Source organism: Serinus canaria, chromosome 2 (genome assembly GCF_022539315.1).
Source record: "Serinus canaria isolate serCan28SL12 chromosome 2, serCan2020, whole genome shotgun sequence".
In the NCBI taxonomy this organism is placed as follows: domain Eukaryota; kingdom Metazoa; phylum Chordata; class Aves; order Passeriformes; family Fringillidae; genus Serinus; species Serinus canaria.
The window spans coordinates 70,204,953-70,225,786 of record NC_066315.1 but is presented as its reverse complement, the minus strand read 5'-3'; the positions used below and the strand labels follow the sequence as shown (position 1 = coordinate 70,225,786).

At 38.8% G+C, this 20,834-nt stretch overlaps 1 protein-coding gene across 2 annotated transcripts in view; it reads right to left on the bottom strand.

The window, feature by feature from the left end:
* PIGN (phosphatidylinositol glycan anchor biosynthesis class N) overlaps positions 1 to 20,834 on the bottom strand; it is a 102,514-nt gene that overhangs the window by 68,667 nt on the left and 13,013 nt on the right. For both annotated transcript variants that reach the window (XR_007776754.1, XM_030229110.2), the window contains exons 2-7: positions 19,964 to 20,224; positions 15,502 to 15,623; positions 14,301 to 14,399; positions 9,636 to 9,742; positions 3,521 to 3,645; positions 2,157 to 2,287 (exon numbers count right to left, since the gene is read on the bottom strand). Coding sequence is in view for 1 of the 2 variants with exons in the window: in XM_030229110.2 (XP_030084970.2) it covers positions 2,157 to 2,287; positions 3,521 to 3,645; positions 9,636 to 9,742; positions 14,301 to 14,399; positions 15,502 to 15,623; positions 19,964 to 20,190 (811 nt within the window). In the remaining variant the exon portion in view is untranslated. The remainder of the gene's footprint in view (positions 1 to 2,156; positions 2,288 to 3,520; positions 3,646 to 9,635; positions 9,743 to 14,300; positions 14,400 to 15,501; positions 15,624 to 19,963; positions 20,225 to 20,834) is intronic.

The window sequence follows — 20,834 nt, the reverse complement described above, 5'->3', positions numbered from 1 at the left end:
ATGACAGAAAACTTAGACAGACCAGTGGTTCTCAAAGCCTGAAGAAGTTACTCCTAACACCTTTTATCCCCCCTCCAAAGGATCCACTGCATAATGAGAACATCCCTGCAGCCCACTCTGGCAGCAAGGAAGCCCAACAGCACCACAGGCAGCGTTAACAGGAGCATGGTACAGGGAAGGGATTGTGCTCCTCTTTTCAGGACCTATGAGACAACCCCTAGACACTAGATCCAGTTTTGGGCTCCTTTGGTACCAGAAAGATACCCATCATCCAGAATGGTCTCAATGAGGAGCACTCGTCCTGTAAGAAGCAGCTGAGGGACTAGGACTTGGTTCAGCCTGGAGAATAGTTTTGGGGAGAACACAGCAGAAAAGCCTGCCTGTGCCCCCCTGTAAGGGGGCTTGAGAGAGGACGGAGCCAGAGCGTCACTACGGCGCACAGTGGGAGCATGACAGAACAGGCATAATTTGACGCAAAGGTGTTGTCTCAGCTAGCACGAGTTCTAACGTCATTATAGTGCAAGGACTTCATATCACCAGAGCTTCATACCTCTGTGGTGTTTCTTGCAGGCAGCTCCTCTAAGCACTGACTGTTCCTGATCCTTGCAGCAGTCATCTGACCCCAGATCCCCCAATCCACTCTTTTATACCACTTGTTCTTATTGGCTACAGGTGTGGCCTGTTAAGATCAGGCCTGCTTCTAATCTTTAGTAATTGATCCAGCTGCAACTCATTGGGGGATAAGATTACCTTCTATACCACCTTCATTTACCCAACTGTATCCCCCTACACAAAGGAAGTTCAGATTGCAGATAAAGAAAACCTTTCCCCCTCCATGAGGGCAGACAAGCAGTAGAGCAGGCTGCCCAAAAAGGGTTGCATAGGCTCCATCCCTTTGAGGTTTTAAGGGCCCTGCTGAATAAAGCCCCAGCATCTGTGTCTGATTCAAAAGCTACGCCTGCCTTGGGCAGGTGGTTGGACCTCCTGAGATCCCTATGGTCCTATATATAAATAAATATATATTTTTTTAAATTATATATAAATATATATATATATATATATATATATATATATATATACACTCCTTCATTATAAGAAAACTATGAAATAATTTCTTGAAACATACAAAAAATGTAGCAGAATTAAAAATTTATTGCAAGAGGCAGTCGGCTCAACAGTAAATATTATTCAAAATGGACTATTTTGCAAATGAACAGATTGTTAGGCTGATTGGATAAATATACAAATATTTTTGTTATCTCTGATGACAGAAAAAATTCTGCATCCCTTCAATTGAAAAATTTGAGGATTTCACACCCAGAGTAACGTGCTGACTGTTGTTTTGCCACAACCATGCCTGGAGCAGCCTTGATTCAAAAATATCATAGTTAGTAGCTGCACACACAGCATTGGAAGAGAGACTTATAATTTTCACTGGCTGCACACAAGGACAGGAGTGTTCTTAAGATTCCTGAGAGAAGAAAGAATTAGGGAAAAATGTCTAAATGACCTTGTGACTGCAAACTTTTCTCATCTGCCCTCAAAGCATTTGGCCACTGTGGCCACACCCTTCACAAGTCTCCTCTGGGGGTTCCAGCAGAGTTGGCCCTGCCTCACTCCCGCTCTTACTCTCAGCTCCTTCACCTGTCTCCAGCACCAGCCTCCTCTAGAAAGATCACACAGCAGTCCCCTCCTTTCTACTGTGCTTAGAAGGCCAAAATAAGCAAAAAGATTCTGCACCCTTCACAAAACCTCTCTCTGTACAGTTTTTCACAGCTCCTGGACAGATTTCCCACCTTTTCCAGGTGTTTAGAGCACCAAAGTGAGAACTGTCTCTCCCAGAGGGACTGGAACAAGCCCAAACTTGCTCCTGGCAGCCAAATAACACCATCTCCTCCTGCCTAAGGTGGTTTTCTGCAGCAATCTTTCTATCCCTACTAGCAGTCACTGAGGAAATCAAGCTTTAACTTAGTGTATTTTTTCTGCCCAGACATGGAATGCAGCTGTTACAGCAATTTGCATGGATTTTCATACACAAGCAACACTTAGGATACCAAATCAAAGCAGGGGTTCCAAAGCTTCTCATGGGACAGAGCTCTCTAATCACATGCCAGATGTCTATAAACTCAACGGACTCAATATTTAAAAAGACTCACCCCAATCTGTCATTCCATGGTCAGAAGTCAAAATAAATGCAGTCTTTCCATCATTTCCATAAAAATTGTCAATCAATGAAGCAATTTCTTTCACACCCTCATCAACTTGTTTAATATTCTCCTGGTATTCCCTTGAAAAATAGGAAAAAATGTTACATTCCAGGTGGCTCTCACACTTGGTGTAAAGCAACTTATCCATGGCCATATAGCCCAGTCCTTTGAGTATAGACTGCTATAATCTCAAATGAACATCAAGCTAACAAAAGGCTTCCTAGATATAAAATCTCTCCTCCTCTGAGTCTTACTGAGATATTAAATCATTGCAGCACAGTTTGAAGATTACTGAAACCAGTTTCAAATGGATTTATACTTCTAATCTGACCTGTCCTTGATATAAGACTATAATTTTACTACTCAGAGCTGCCAGGCAAGTTAAGCAGAATGAGTTTTCCAGAATTCCTTAGTTTTGGCAAACACCTTAACTGTAAGTTGCCAAAATTACTTTAAGCGGGTAAGTAAATGGCAAAGAAAGATCTCACCAGGCAGTCAATGTTTTGAGATGATTTATAGATCAGGACAGATCCTAGTTTTCTGGAATAGAAGCTAAATAAAAATTTTGTATGTTTTTAGAAAGTGATTGACCATGATTGACTTTCAGACAACTAATTTCCTGTCTGTTGCTCAGTTTAAAAGTCAGTTTTAAAACTCTGTCTTTAATAAAATAGTAATAAATGAGCATTAGACATACAGCAAGTATGAACTTTAGAATGATGCAGGAAATCAGAGAATTTTAAAAGTATGCAAGGATCAAGTGAAAGACATAAAATCCTGCAAAGCAGGATGTGAAGAAATTAAAAGAAAGTTCTCAAATAATGCACTTCAAGATGAACTTGCGACGGGAACTGTAAATCTAAACTCTTCTCTTGTTTTAAGTGTAATAAAGAAAGCCAAAACACAATGTTGGAATTTGCAGCCATTATTGCTGAGCTTACTGTTGTCTACAAACTCAATGATATCACTTCAGCAGTGGGGTATCTGAAAACTGTATCCATTTAATATTTAAAACTGCATTTCCTACATATCCTCTAGATTATGTGTTGGCTGCAACTAAGAAAATTGCTAAAAATCAGACCTGAATACAGGAATATAACCTGACATACTGTAGAAAGCAAAAATCTGACATTTCTATAGATGAGACCATAAAAAACAAAATAACCCCAAACGTTCAGAATGTAGGTGATCATGGTAACATATATGACCCCCAAAACTACAACTCTTGTTTCTGGCTTGATAAATTGCACTGTTAAAAAGTCACTATATGCATTTAAAACTAGTAAGAAAGATATGCTTAATATCTCAATTACCTTGAGTTTGGCCGATGAGCGTGTCCATTGGTGTCTATGCCTAGCAAATGCAGGAACAGAACCACTTTCTCTTCATTCAGTGCAGAGAACAATGTTTGATTGCTTCTGGAAGAATTAAAGAAGCTCTGTATGGAATAAGCCATTAATATATTAATCTGAGCAAAATGGAAGAAGATAAGCATCTTGCTAGAATTAAAACATTGCTGTTTCCATGTCAAAATACTAGTAGTTATTAGAGTTTAAAAAGAGAAAAAATAATGACTTTCAAATTTACAGCTTGGAGGACAACTATCAGTAAAGTCAGTCCAAATTTTCAGCTTATCTAAGACAACATTTACACTGAAGTGTTCTTTTGTTGGGCTTTTTTTGGTTAGGTTTTTATTTGTTGGTTTGTTTTGGTTTTGTACGGGGGTTTTTTGAGTCTGCATAGGCAAAAATACATCATCCCTTCTTTGCCTCCTGTATAAGCAAATTGATGAACTACTCCTGAATGCCACTTAGGACTTTACGTTTCTATTGATTTACTGAATTTAAATTGGAAGCAAAGGTCTCAAATATTCTTGCTTTGGAAGCAGGTTCTGCAGGACTGAGATACCAAGCTATAATTTGTTTGCAGAAACTAAATAAAAACAGAACAAAACATGACATGCTTTGCAAATACATGAACTTCAGAACATACATCTGCCTTGCACATGTCCTACTTTAGCATCCCTGAGGCAGATGCTAGGGGAGAATTTTCCCCTTGGACTGAATGAGTCCTGACAGGGCTATTCTGTGTTAGACCAGCCACGCTGCAGCAATGCAAAATGCAGGCAGACAGCTATTCCAGCATCAGCTCCTTATTAACAGCACTGCCCAAGGAAACAAAGTTGGGGAGGGTCTTAGTTCAAAAAAAGCATCTAGAGAACCTTTCAGTACACTAACGTAAGTGAGACTGTCTTTGAACTTCATGCAGGAGTCCAGGGAAAACGCTGGTAGAGGCAGAGAAGCATTTCTGACACTGAAGACAGGGCAAGCCACCACACAGCTATGACAGTGATGGAGCTCTTAAAATCTAAAGCTCATGCCTTGTATAAACAAAAGTCAGTGTACCCAGAGGAAGACCAAAGTGGCAGCGAGGATATCACAGTGAGCTGTGCCAGGAAACCATGGCAGTAGGCAATTCCACTTTTCTAACTCCCTGAGTACACACAAGCCACATGGACTAATATTTGCATGCTCTCAGTTTCAGCTCTTGTCCAAACAAAATAATGACCAAAGTCCAGAGATATTTTAAATAAAGATACAAGAACAAAATCCGATTACATTAAATAGCAATATAATTATTTTTAAGGAGATTTTCTTTTGCCACAGAGATCCATCCACCTGCACATATTTGACCACAGACTGAAGAAGCTTTCCAGAGCACGCCAGTAATTTGCAGGATACAATAAAGCTGTTTCCTTAATTTTAATTAAATAAAAGGAAATCAAAACAAAGCATATCAAAACAGATAAACAGGAAAACTCCCAAAATTAAATCTTAAAATGTAGATCAATATTAGAAGGCATATGCTTTTCTATCACAGAATGATTAAGGAAAAGAAATCATTCAGAGGAAGGCAAGGCCTGAGCTTTTCCTCTCCCACCAGACAAGCCCCCAGGATAAACCAAAAGCATCCCACTTTCACAGTCCCAGCCACCTCATAAGCCAGAGCAGCAGCAGCCAGAAAAGTTTGCCCAAATTCTGGCCAATTACAAACAAGAAGACAAAAGGAAGATGAGTGCAGCCTAAGATGTGATGTCTTTTCACAGAGCAAACAGCAAACTTTATACCATGAAACTTGAACAAAAATGGTTTCCTGAAAAAAATCCCAAAAAACAACAGGAAGCTCGCCTGGATTGATGACTGATAAAGGTGGTGAGTTGGCAAGCAGGTGCCAAACACACCAAGGACACAAATCACTTCACCTTGCTCTGGATGTCACTGAACTATCTGTTCAGAAGTATCCTTGTATCTACTTATAGCCTGCTAAAGGTGTCTTCTTTTTGGTACTCAGTGTTCACAAAACTTGAGTCCTACCTCTACTCAGCACTAGTTTCCAACCCATCACTCTATTTTTATTTCTATCTTCCTGTCTCACTCTTTTTTATTCTTGCTTCCCTTCTATTTCCTCTATTCAGTAATATTGCCTCCACTGTATATGTAAGCTGAATCTCACCAAGAAGTTTCAGGGACAGCAGTAATCAACTAAGAGGCTGAGAGCCCTCAGTTTTTCCAGTCTCAAGAAAAAGCAGCTAAGGAGAGGTCCCATTGGTGTATACAACCATCTGCCCTGAGGGTGAAGGGAATCTCCATCCTTTGATTGAGCCAGACTGATACAAGGGCCTCAGAGATGACACAGGGAGACACTCACAATGTGGAATGTGAAAAATTGCAGTAAGACACAGAGACTTTTAAAAATTATTTGGTAAACCATAACTATAGCCATACATTGGAACAGCTGCTTAAAAGGCTTGCCCTTGGTGATGCTCAAAACTTGACTGGACAAGGTCTGAGCACATTGCTCTAACTGAACCTCCTTCATTAAGAGATCTGGACTCAAGATAACTACATCTTCCTTTCAACTTTCTTTTTAAGTTATTCTGGCACCTTTTGTTTGATTTTCTGGCAGCTAGCGACAAAATAATGCACTGGTTACAACTGATATGCAACTTAATAAAAAGAGCAAAAGTTCCTCATTAAAACATTTACAGCAAGCTGTGAACTTAATTATAATGTAGTACTAAGTAAACTACTACAACAGAATTTTAGTTATAACTATGTGAAATCTTGATCTAATCATCTCCCTCCTCTGATGCGAGAAAGCAAAGAAGAAATAAAGACTACTTAGAAAGTCTAACAAATGATTCACAGATGTCTGAACAAAATACGAACTTTAAAATGTTAAATATCTAAGTAATTGGGGACTTTTTGTTCCCTCAAACAGTGTCTTCCATGGAAGCATGATTCTTTAGTAGAGCTGATAAACTGTTGCTGACTGCATGTATTAGAGAGACCAAACAAACTTTTCCCTTTCACAAAGCTCCTTAATCTGGGGCAAGTTAATTTAATTGGCTGCTTAAAGCCGTGCACACTGATTTGTGCTGCTGGGAGAGTTTAAATAGTTATGCCAGCTTTCAGATGTAAAACAAAAGTACAAAGGCAGGACAAACATATATGTCAGGTTTAGATCCCTTGAGCATGATCATAGACAAGACACTAACACATTTTAAATGAATCATAAAACCATTGCAGTGCTAATTAGAGCAGAGCTATCTGTATTGAAATTCACTGGCACAAATCAACATCCAGTCAAAGCACTATTTGCAGAGCTTCAAAGTTTAACATAATTTAATTCTGGACTCCATCCACCACCCTGCACAGAAGGGACAGTCTGAAGGCTTGGGTGGCCTTTCTCCAGCAGAAAACGGACAAAGGAAGACTGGAATACTGTGTTCAAAATGAGAAAAGAATAAAGGAAAAAAACCACAATTTTTTGCCATCTGTATCTACATGTCGTTTTCAGTGAGAAGACATTAACTGAATATCCTACTCTTTGAACATAATAAATTGTGGTTAGGCCATTACTGGAACTCATCTCCAAGACTGAGTTCCTGGAATTTTAAACTTTTTACCCTTAAAAAAAAAAAAAAAAAAAAAGAGTTGAATCTTCCAAAACTATTTTCCACCAAATATTTTGAAAAATCAGAAAGGCACCAACAAGATCTTTTTTTCCCATTAGTTAATCTAGACTCCCAGTATTTTGCTCCTTAGTTTCTTAGCATAGACTCAAACTCTGATTTCAGTAAAAATTATTTTACTGGGAATCATTGAGTCACATTACAGTGATTAAACTCCACTCCTTAATTATTTTGCCAGCTTCTTAAAAAAAAAAAACCACAAACACACCAAAAGAAGCCCCAAACAACCCAAAAACCAGAAAGAAACCACAATCCATCAACTCCATGCCCATCTGGAACTCCAAACCATTTCCAAGTTATTACTGCACTTTAATATTGCTGAATTTTCACACTGCTGTAGATAAAAATCCCACAGAGTCTAGTCCATGGTATATTTTCTGTCCCAAGAAAGGGTTACAATCACCTCGTACCGCGAGGAGACAGGACAAGAACTATTGAGTGTTATACATTTTTCTTCTCATGATTTAAGCATAGATACAAATAAAAAGTAGTTAGAGTTTACCATCTCCTGATGGTAAGTTACTGTTAGCATTTTGAAAGAGAAGAAGCAATTTTAGAGTGCCAGCACCAGCAGCCCAAACATGAGTTAGCCACTCTTCATTGTATCCCCATCGTTTTTCCATTGCCCCAAACAAGTGGCCCTCACAATGCCTGGGACTTGTGGACTGCAGAGTAAACAGGAAGTACATTGGATGTCTTTTGTTTCCTAAAGAGGCAGAAACCAGGGACCACGTTGGCCAACATATGAGGTAAACAATATATTGTTAAATACTTGAGATAAAACACAAAAGAGGAAAAAAAAAGAGTAGGTGAAGCAGAATTTAGATTCCAGCATAATGTCATTCCTACTTATATATAATCTCCCTAGCACAGCTAAAAGTTGTTTGAGCTATAATAGCAGAGTGACCTTGGTTTCAGTAAGTTTCACACTCCTGAAGCAATTGTTGATGTGTAGTTGAAGAGATGATTAATGGAATGTGTGGCTTATGCCAGTCAATCAAGTCCTATCCATCCACAGTATGGAATTTAGATGGGCAAAATAAGTCTTAAAAATAATGGTGCTGGCTCCAAGGAAAAAGTAATCAGTAATGACATGTATTTTAAACATATCATTATAGCTTGAAAGGATAAATGCCATTAGGTGTTCTGAAGCAAAAGAAAGGTAGTACCACCCTCATATACTTGTGCAGCTCCAAATGACAGCAGGGTGCAACTTTATGACAACAGCTATTCAAGTGTAACTGACAGCCTAATTTGATTTGTATTATTCATATGCATTACAACACACAACATGGCACAAGTGCAGATTCAGGGAAATGATGGCACTTAGAAAAAACATCTTTTCACCTGCAAACTCAGAAAATCACTTCCTTTGAAAATTAGCAAACTATAATGAACTTTTCCACCCTATGTCACTGTTTACAGCAGAACTACCTTTCACTTCCTAGATAGATGATTTGTTTTATTGATTTATTTTGTTTTTGTTTGATTTGATTCATGCTGATTAGCTATACTAATGCATACAGCCCAGAGATCTCGTGAAAACAAGTTTTAAGTCTGAAACTCCATTAACATCATTATGAGATCCAGAAAGTAACTCAATTACTTCACTGATACAGATATTTATATACCAATGCCCACTACCAGCATTTCTTAATCCAGAACAAGTGAGGCAGCATGGAATAACATAAAAACAGGAATTAACAAATAAACAGAAATCATGTGCCTTGGAGTATTAACACGGGGAGAGTGTCACAGAAAACAGCAGTCATGAACCAGCACTGACCCAAGTCAGCTGAGCAGAGCACCACAGCAACAAATTCTACAGCTGCAGGTTCTGAGCTGCCTCTACCTCACACCTTGTCTCCAAAACAAACTGTGCCTGCTCTGGCAGCCACAGCATAGTGTGAGCCACAGCAGAAAATAGGAAGCCAGCTACATCTGTGAGGAAAAGCCACACAGCTTGACAAAAAATAAGTCCATAATATTGCTTATTTTGCTTTCATAATGAAGACTTATATTTTCTATCATGCTGCAACAGCCGTTATAAAATCCTTAACTAATTGCATTCAAGATCTTAAAGGGTCTATAGTACTCCAAGATGGGTTTCACATTATAGGCAAACAAAACAAAGCCAAGAATGTTTTTATAGGGTACTTTTATTAGTGTTAATTTTTTAATTAGCATTGAATGACAAATACTTCCTTTAAGCATCTATTACACTTGTCATGAAAGATGATTCAAGAAATTTTTACTTATGACCCCAAGTGATAGGTCTTTAAAAACTTTCTTACTTTCTAGATCTATGATAAAGTGTTAACAGGTTCTGTGAGAAAGTTAACATACAACTGTGCTTTTTATAAACAGGTAGCATAAAAAGAGTCTCTGCTTACCTTAACATGATCAAAAACCCATATGTCAAGCTTGGCTGCATCTTCTGCTCCAAAGTCTTCACTTTCTGCTGCATAACAAAATGTATAAACATGATCTCCAGTAGCACCTGCAACAAGAATATAGATGGCATAGAAGATAACAAGATTTCTTGCCTTTCTCATAGTCAAAAATACTTTCATGCACAGGAGTAGAAACCTACCAAATATGATCCTGAAGGAAGCCAAAGAAATTTTATCCTTATTTTAAACTTTCCTATAATTAATCCTTTTTGGAAGCCTGGATAACATTTTACCTCATTAGCTTATCAGCACCTCAGAGGAATGAGGAACAATGTTATCCAGTATGCTCAGGCAAGGAAATAAAATGTGGAAAAGCAGATAGGAGAAAACCAAATCCCAGTTTAAGCAAATCAAACAGAATTTGGTTTTGAAACAAAGAACTTCTCGGAGAAACTTCTAACCATGGAAGATACATATTCATAGTCTCATTTGAACACGTGTTTTGGGGGCAGGCTGTTTAAGAAAAACATGCTTAGCTTTTGGTAGTTCAACTGAATCATACAAGATAATGCCTTATCCATGAGGTCTCTCCCACAGGAAAACATATCACATATAGTAAAGGCATCAGGAGGGTTACTGTATTTCAATTCCAGCTACCAAAGGCCCAGTGGACAACTTCAGGGAGACAATATTCAAAGTCTGCATCTTTAAAAGAAGCATCCAAAACAGAAAAGGGAGACTTAGTTGACTATGTTCAGTCACAAAGTACAACACTGATGTGCAGGGGGCCAACTGATGTGCAAACACAGCATCTGGACAAGGCAACCCCATTCTCTACTTACTGTTAAGGGAGCAAAGCAGAGAAGGGAGGGAGCAGGGGGAAGACAAAGACTGGCAAGAAATTAAACTTCAGAAGTCCTGAACAGATTTGAAGCTAGGTGAAGTTTAATTAAACAATTCCATAAATGGCAGAGCTGTTACAGCTCAGGGGTGCCATTCATACTATGACTATATAAACTCTCAGAAAGGAAAATGTTCGTCAATCAGTTGATGACCACAGAGAATATATGTGATCTGCTGTATGTCACAATTGTATAATGCATCTGTGTAAGCTTCCAGGCTTGTGAATGAGCTGACATCCCAGGATAAGGCAGCTGCTTAACCAAGATTATGTGGAAACACACACAAATGGATGCAGGTATTTCAGGCCAGGAAGATGAAAGCTGGCACAGATTTTCTGATGCAGCTCTCCCCTGCGCCTCTGGAGATGTTACTACTACTTATAACACAGAACACTCACTGCAGTTCTCAGCCTAAAAGAAAAGGAAGAAAAAATACTGCCAGGCATTAAAAGTGAATGCAAGAATTTCAATTGGTGGATAAATGAGTTCAAAAGAAGAAATAAGTCCTGTCCATCACTGCCAGGATGACTGATAGTCTAAGAGGATAGAGTGCTGTAGTGTTTTTCCACAGTGTCACAGCAAACCTGAGAAGTCCTTCCTTGAGAAGTGCCACACCAAAGACAGCACAAAGCAAAACAAAACAATCCACCCAACCCCGCACTGCTATAAAGAGAAATGGTGGTAAAATGAAGTCATACCAGGAAAGTTTTGAAAGTGCCTGCATAGCTTATAAAATAACTGTTTCTTTTTTGTTTTGTTGGGGGTGTTTTGGGTTTGGTTTTTTTTTTTTTTAGTAAGAACTTCTACTATGAAAAATGTTAGAAAATATTATTCTAGTTCTATTGTTTGAGGGGGCAGGCAACAGTATGCCAAGACTTTTTTAAAGTCTGGAAATGAGAAAGCAAAGAGGATAAAGAAGTAGAAGAAAGTCAGGGATGAAAACATCTTTCAGAAGGACAGAGCTCTGCTGGGTTTGATGATGCCACTGTGGGAAATAACTGGAGGTGCCAGAAACTCCCAAACAAGATACCACCAATCCTTTTGCTCTCTTCTCTGCCACTACATTTCACACTTAGCACCCATATTCAAACATTAGGATCAGGGATGAAGTTATCACACTCTTACAATCAGATTTAGGTCCTGCAGAAAGTGAATGTCTTGCTCTACTAATGGGGCAGGTTGTGCCTCTGACAAGTCTGTCATGGGTCAGAGTCCAGACCAGCAGGAGAATTTGCCAGCAAATTTTGCAGGCACAAAAGAGGGCAAAAAAGAATGAGTACACAAAGACAGACACTGAGCAGGACAGAGTGTGGCCATCAGAGAGCTGTCATCAAATACAGCCATGTGAGGGATATGAGAAATTCTGCATTGTTTAACAATAAGGAGCTAAACCAGTAGATGGAGAGGACCGTCTGTCCAGAATAATCCTGACAATGGTTTGTCACCGCTGTTCCCATGATCCTGATGATACCTTTCTTCATACTCAAGGGAAAACAATGACCCTAGCCTTTCTGGAAGCTTTCAAAAAAGAGAAGGGGAACCCATGAAACAAAGGGCAATCTGGATGAAACAAACTAGTATCTACTTCCCCTTCGAGAAGCAACAGTCTCAGCTCATTTTTCAGCATGACATTGTAATATACGCCAACCCAGACCACTGACAGAAGAGTACAGGGCTGGATTTCTCAGGTCAAACCTCAAATCCTGGCAAGTCTAGAAGAGAAACTCAAAGTTTTAAGGAAACAAAATAGGCATTTTCAAACCCTGTTATTTTTAGATAATTTCAAGGTTATAATTTAAAAAATCACAGAAAATAAGGTTAAAATTAGCACCATGAATTTGTGTAACTTAAGTGAGTTTAACTATTAGAAATAAATACCTTCTAATCCTGCTCAAGATAAAAAGGTAATTCAGACATTTTCTCAGACTGAAATACTAATAACACAGTCATTAAAACTTTGCCAAATTTAAATTTCATATATATCTATTTTGATATTTTTTAAAAATCTGTAATTATTTTCTTACTTGTAGAATTTTCAACCATTTTCTTGAAATACATATTTTATTACAGGAAAAGTACCTAGAAAAAATATACAATGACAGGAAACAAAGTATTTTTCTATCTTTCCCAAAAGGCAGCAGGTGTCATACAGTCTTTATGCATAATCCAATGCAAGTGGTGAAACAGTAAAATTTGGAACAAGAAGAGTCCTGTGGCGTCACTAATTTGCAACATGAAAAGAAAGGGGCACATAGCTCAATTTTTCTATATCTCCTTCTTGGCTTTTTTGTAAAAGTAAAAATAAAGAACAAACACTTGATTCCTTTGCCTTCCGTGCTATAAAACTTGGCCTCATTGAAAGAAAGGGAACTACCTTTTTCTAAAAGAAATTAATCTATCCTTCTGTCATGAGAAATCATGATTCATGTTCTGACACAGCATCTACCTCTCAGATACATTCAACTTTGCCAATTTTGGGGGATTTTCTTGCCCCCCTGCAAAAGGAAGCTGCGTTGTCGATACCACTCAGAACAAGCCATATAGAGTATTATCCTTTCACATCTCTTCAGATAACATCAAAGCTGCTCACAAGTTCTCTGCTTATCATCTTATTTAAACAAAACCAGTAGAAAGACAGGGCTCTGGGAAATTCTTGAATTCTCCAAATATTTTCCCAAGAACATATCCCTTAAAACACAAATAATCTGTGCAAGGGCAACTACCTTTCCCTTCTCCCCACCACCACCACACTCTTTCCAAATACAAGCTGTAATCTGAGGTCATGGGAAATTATCAGGAGATATTTTTACAGCTCATCATAACTTTATGAGGCTTAAGCAAAGAGCAGAAAAGAGGGGCGTGGGGGGGAATGTCAGGATGTGAGGGGGAAGAGACATGAGTTCAGAAAAAGTTCAAGAATCATCATGAGAAACATGATGTATATTTTCTCTAAACCAATATTACATTCCACTCCTATCCTGCCTATCCCATTTTTCTTATTATTTGTCAATACCACTGCCCAGAACAGAACAGCAGCACATGCCCTTAGCTTGTCCCCTTTTCACTTGAGTCTGTTTATTCTGAGATTATGTGAAAGGGTGTATATGTACTCATTCTTCCAAGAAAACAACAATATTAAACTTGGAGAACCTTTAAACGTTTTAAGCATTGCTCAGCAATCTCTGCATGCTCAAACACCAACTGCACTGGCCTGACAAGACTTTAACACACTGCACACCACAGGCAAAAGACCTCAGCTTCAGGAATAGTACCAGGAAGTTCTTGCTTGCACACAGTTCTTCCCTTTACATATTAATGTTGTGAGTAGAAGCAGAATAACCCACAATAAGATACTTCTTCAGCTCTGACACTGAAAAAGCATGGCTGCAGTTCTATCTCCCTGCTCACTGGAAGCTGCAAGCTTGAAGAAAAATCTTAGCTGCAGGCTTGCAAAACAAGAATTTTAAACCTCACCAAAGAAAAAAATACTATGTCCTTATACCTAAAAGTGTGTTCTTTCAGTATATTGACAGAATTAGCTAAGGCCTATTTAAATTAACGAGTGATAAATAGTGATATCCTCATCAAAAGCTTGCTTCTTTTCTTCCACCCCATCTTCATGTCACAAGCTAGAAACTGAGTATACAGAAATACACAAACTGAAAATACTTTTGTCACCTTCTGCTCTAACTCAAAAATGCTAAGAGTCCATATTTTACTGCCTGATAACTATGTGTTAAAGATTCATAAAATTAAGTCTTACCTTTTGCAAACATTGGCAAAATATCTGGGCTTCCCCAGCTCCAGGTATATTTACTTTCATTGAAAACTGAGTCAAATTCCACTGGATTCTCCTTCCATCCTGATAAACAAACACACCTGCATTAAATGGCATTACCAGAAGATCTCATTGACTGCTAAAACTGATAGTCCATGCAAAATGTTGTGGGGTTTTTTTACAAGTTTCCCCTAAATTATTTCACAATGAACTCCAATTCGTGCATCTTGATTCATTTAAACATCTATTATAATTACTCCCCCTTTCATTATGAAGTGAGCCGAAAACCAGACCAATCTCATTATGCAGGGTTTCAAACAGGCAAAGCACACAGCTGGTTTACCTTCTAAACAGCTAACAACTCCCTGAATTCTGCATCTCCTATTGCCTGAACTCAGTTTTTGGCATTTCAGGCAATAAAATACACACTTATATATTTCCAGAAATTACGTTGTACTTCCTTACAATAAAACCTTCAAGATTTTCTGTTTCCATGAAAAAGCGCTTGACAGAAATATGGTGTTGCTCTTAACTAAGTATCCTTGCCAATCCTACATTTGTAGTGATTGTCAGAAGGAAGAACCTTTTCATGAGGAACACAGACAAGACCAAGTAATTAATCTCACCCCCCCTGTCCAAAACCAGCACACATGACTAGTGCTCAGGCCTGGAAGCCTGGGGGAAGGCAGAGGAGCACACAAAAGACCAAGTCAGTAATGCAAAGGGTTGTTCTGCATAAATAAGCCCCAAACACTCAGTAAAAGCTCTGGACAAAACATGGGCTTGGGGCTTTTATTTTATTTTTGCTCCTGATTCTCCAATTCAAGCTTGCAATGGTTCAGCTGAGACACTGCAGTTCATTTCTTGTTTGCAACACCTACTTAGCCATATCCTAGTGCATCCCAAATGACAATTGAAAACTCTGTCACATGAGGAGGTGAGGCCATAGGATACTTCTGCTTTTAGATTCAGGCTGCTAAATTCATCCATACCAAAAATATTAATTTATGTATGTTATTTTCCTAGCTACCAATATTAGGTTTTGAAAATCCATCCAAAATTACTATTTTCCATATCATCTTGGCATATAAACTACAACAGAGGTATTTATCAATACAGAAACCCAGCACATCACTGAAACACTGTACCTTGGAGGACAACATTCAAAGCTTTAGGACCAGCCTACCTTTAGCAACTGCACTGACATCTTCATAAAATCCAGCAATAAGTGCAACATGCCCTGGCCTGGATTCTGTTGGGACCCGGGTGTGAGAGATTCCCCAGCTGCCATTATTCTCTAGAATACTCCTGAAAAAAGGATTCAAGGCAGTTAATGTTCATGACTTGTCAAAGTACAACAAATTCTAGATAAAAAGAGTGACAAAGTACAACAAATTCCAGATAAAAAGAGGTAGATGTGAGGCAGGAAATGCAAAAAAAGGTTTTCACTACCTCCTGCTGTGCAGTAAAACAAGCAGAACATTAACCTCCAAGTAGCTCTATATTGCCACACTGCAGAGAACATCACCATTGCAGCCCACCAGCACTGCAAACAGACGAGTTCAGCTGCTGTTCTAACACACCTAAAATTAACATACTATTTTTTTTTGCTTCTTTCCTCTTCAGCTTTTTTTCCCCCAACAGATTGTTTCTGCCTGGTGTTACTCTTCTTTGTTCTTTCCATTTAGCCTGAAAGTGTCTAGTTCAATCTTATCTTACCCTTTAAATACACTCAATTATAATTAGCTCTTGTGACCATGTCTGCCTTTATCTGTGCTGAATCTTGGAAGCAACATTAAGAGAATTTGAACCCCCACATAAATCTAAGGTGCAAATAATCTTGGCAGCAAGAAGAAAATTTAAGTAAACCTTGCATCTTTTACCATTACACTGAAGTGAAGGAGAATGCTTTCTCACCACATGCACAGAAACACATCAAGTGTCTAGGGTTTATGCACATACAGTAAATAGTTACATCAGATAAAAAGCAAAGAAAAGAGAGGACAAACCCCAAGCATAAGAAATAGCCTCATAAACTATTCTCATTTGCTGAAGGTCTGGACAGCTGGAGCCTGTCAGGAAGCAAGAGGTGAGTGTTACCATATGCTGTTTTCTTGTCTCCATCTTCTGGAAGAACAGAAAGATTCACTGCTCACTGTCAGAGCATAGGAAAAAAGAAAACAAAACACAACAGGACATATCTTTTACTGATTTTTAGGAAAAACCAGCTGAATCTTCCAAAAAAATTCAAAGTAGTTTTTAACAGTCAGGTTACCAGGAAATTAAAATTTTGTTGTTCATGATATAAACTACCAAATTTGCAATGTTTATGTGTTTTAGTCCAAGTAAATTCTAAATTTGTGCCTTTAAACACCCTAAAATTTCAGGCTCCACTTTAAGCTTGCAGCATCCACCATTTGTTTGTTGGGTTTTTTTTAAATTCACAGAACTACTTGGAATAGCCCAAATACTACAGTGAGGAATATAAAGGTATAGAGAGACATAGCACTCTGATATGTTATTCCTACTCTCATCTCAGCTAGGAGACAATGCAAGTGGTACTGAAAAAAGTAAATAGAAAAAAGGATTTATGTATTAGTCAAAGTGGTTTCTTATTTTTCTCACTACAGACTGATCAGGATGTACTGCACTAACATTCATGAAAGATTTAAAACAAAAATAAAACACTTGCAGCTCTCATTAGACTTACATTGAGACAACAGGTAGAAAATTGATTTAATTAGAAATTTATTTTTATTGAATTGGAAAGTAATTCTTTACCTTTGCTCGTCTAAACCAGGATGACTTCAGGATCTGAAGTCAACAATAATACATACCAGGCAGAAAAAATGCTATGTAAATTTGTCATTTACCTACTCAAAATTCATTTAGATACTCTGAATGACTTCAATGCCTTTTACTCTGAAGAACCACTGAAAAAAAAAACCAATTTCCATGACAGCATAAACATTAGCTACCCATAATAGTAACAGTAAGTATTAATATGATGTAGTAATATGGCTGAAACATGACAGGCAAGGAAGAAAACATCTTCCCTGGAATCACCATTGCAGCAATTCAGATCACTTACTGGCCCTCACAGCTATGACAACACTGCTGAAAACCACATTTTTCATTAATATTGTGGAAGATTAGGTACTTGACATACATGTATTATCCAACTATCTGCTTCAAGCCTAATGGATATTTATTTTTAATTCCATGTACCTACTAAAACTTTGCTTCTTTTAATAGCACATTGCTACAAGAATGGCTCTTGCTCATTTAAAGACAATCTTTCTTCATTAACAATGCAGTAGTTCCCAAGGTACTCCACTTGGATAAGACTAATCATCTGGCTGTTTTGTTGCCCACTACTGTAAAGTGGGTAAAGGACTGAACACTTGGAACTTAAGAATGAACATGCAAAAAAGTAAAATTTATATTAAATTGCATATACCTTGAGTTAGTATTATTGAAAAAGGAATGTTCACACAGCAACAATTTGGCAGAATAAAAAAGGAAACATTTCCAGAAACTAACACATGATCTTGTCAGCCTGTTTACAAAGTTAACTTATGGAAGTGGTGCAGCTCAAAGGTTCAGGGACAAAACACTGAACCAGTTGCTTCAAAATTGTGGCAGCTCGTGTAATAGATCTGAGGATATGCTCTGGGCTGCCTGAATCTCCACATTTCAAAAGGCACAGCATGCTGCATGCTTTTTTCTTTTCATCATCTCTCACATATACATGCTCACACACATATGTACTTCTATGCAGAATGAGAGATGAGAGAAATACAGATGGGACTTCACACCTCTCCTGGCATTTTCTTCCACTCTGCGACCTACCAGCATCTTTGCTTGTTACAAGGCAGTTCTTCCCTTCCATTCACACATGTACTTTCAGCACCAGGGACAATGCTTTACTTCTACAGATTCTAAAATAGAAAGTCCCTAACTCCACAAACATGGTCAAGCAGAGAAAGCAAAAGTGACGATTTTCCAGCAGTAGAAAAGCTAGTACACCGTTTTTTCTATGTAAGCATGATAATGCTGAGTGGATAAAATTTAAAACCTCAAATCACTTAGTAAAAGAAAACAGTGACCATAACATTGTCCTGGCCACTACTGACCCCTGTTACTTCGTTCTCAGGGGTCCCAGGATGAGGGAAGAGACGACAAAGTTGACTCCATGTATCAGAAGGCTTGATTTATTATTATATGATAGATGATATATAAAAACTATACTAAAGGAATAGAGAGAAGGATTTCACTACCATGCTAAGCTAAGAATAGAAAAGGAATGTGAAAACAAAGGTCTTCTCAGACCGAGACCAGCCGGACAGGTGATCTTTGATAGGCTCTTAATTGCAAACAGCCTGACGGGGCTAATCACAGACTCCCCCCGTTGCAATCTACACCAGCAGATAAGAATTGTTTACAGTTTGTTCCTGAGGCCTCTCAGCTTCTCAGGAGGGGAAAAATCCTAAGGAGAGGATTTTTCATAAAACATGTCGGTGACATCCCCTGCTCCTAGTGATGGGGCCATTACAGCATTCACACCTTGATGGTGTTGACTGGTCCAAAAGACCAGCAGTTTTACTGCTAAGGAAAGAAACTGCTCTGGGGTGAGTGTGAAGTCCACTGCTAGAAGACAACATGGTAAACTCACACTGATGTGGCAGACACCTGCCAGTGGCAGACAGCACCCTATAAAATAGTAACAGCAGCAGAAGTAGGTACAAGTAAGTACATGTGGGCTGGCAAGCAATGTAGGAAGAACTCCTCACATTTCTGTACTACTTTTGCAGCAGTGGAGTACAAAAGCCCTAAGAGCTTCAGATGACTGATTATTTGATTTTGCTCTGATATTCAAGCCCAATCAATTCTATGATCACACAAAAGTAGTCTTATTTAATACTGCCTTTTTTTTTCAGTCTAGGAAATTATTGTCTTATGCTCAAATAATTACCTTGACATAAGGAGACAGGGAAAGTTAACAAAAATTAGTTCTAAGCACACAAGGATATGACTTGAAACACTTTTTAAGCAGGATTACTTTTTCATGGCCTTAAACTAAATCATTCCTTTAAGCAATTAGACACACACTGTAGAGAGTACAAGGGAGGCAGCAGGGTCATGCAACAGGAAGGGTGGAATGAAGAGGAAGTGGCAGCCTGCTGTCAGATCTATTCAGGACATCTCTTTTAATGACTCCTTAAAAAGTTTTGTCAGTAGCTTAGAATTAGAAGACAAGCACATTAATGTACTACTACTCTTAAACTGAGCATCCAGGAAGCAGTTTAAATTAGTGACTACCAGGCTTCAGAATTGATACCACGCTGATGTGAATGGAGAAAGTTCACTCTCCTCTCAGTTACTGGTTATCTGTAGAGCTCAGGGGACAATATGGACTCAATTTACACTGTCCTAGTTTAGGTAGCTTTCCTGACAAGGGACACTGACCCAAGCTCACACATTTCTGCACAGTGTAACTCTGAAAAGTTGGTTACTTTGAAGGCAGAAGGAAGGCAGTACTCAAGCCACCACAACTGTTGTTGTTGTTGTTCTCGTTCTCTTCTCAACATGGCACAGAGCTGCATCCAGACGCAAAGCCCTGTAGGTCAGTGTAGTTTTGGGCTTACCTCAGGTAAGGAGCCCGGGCTGTGCCATTGCTGTCCAATTCATACAGAGAATCTGCTCGCAGACCATCAGCCACAAAAAGCACAAGACGCTTCGCCGGAGGTGGCAGCGGAGTCTGCTGAGGAGTCATTCCATGGACGAGGGGAGAGCTGAAGTAGATGTCAAAAATGGAGACCAGGAACACACAATGCACAAGGAGCCCTGCAAGAATGAAGACTGGTATATCCATGGCAGCAGCCAGCTGGCAAAGGCAAAGTACAACACTAAGAGAGAGAGAGAGAGAAAGAAATAAAGTTAGGCAGACGAGACTTTACTAGAATCAATATTTATTTCATTTGTTAGGGAATGGGAGCAACAACCACAGACACCCTCAGAATCTATAATCAATTCCTGCTTCCAACAAGCTTTTTCCCCCAGAAGTCCTGGTCAGAGTCACTGCATGACTAATTCAGACTTTCGACAGCCATTATGTCTCAGCAACTCATCTCTGATGTTCAGGGGTTTGTTGGCTTCAAAAGAGCACTGAATCCAGCCAGTTAGTTTTGTGAGCTACATCTGTGACAGAAAACTCAGACAATGCAATGTCTCCATGAACATACTACCCTCTACTGGCTGGTTGCACGACAGAGCTGAAGTTTGTTCAGGCGAATACAAGCCAGGGAGCTAAGAGAAAGCCATCCTATAACAAACATCCATCCAACACTGCTTTTTTTCCTCCAAGTTTGCCATCAAATCTGGGCTCATTATACTCTGCCTAGAAACCGAAACCTTCTTTTAAAAGAACAAAGATCCTGTGCTGAGCACAGAATGCTATTCCTCTTCTAAAACAAGTGGCAAAAGCACAATAGCTGAAGAATTATGTTTCTGGAATTA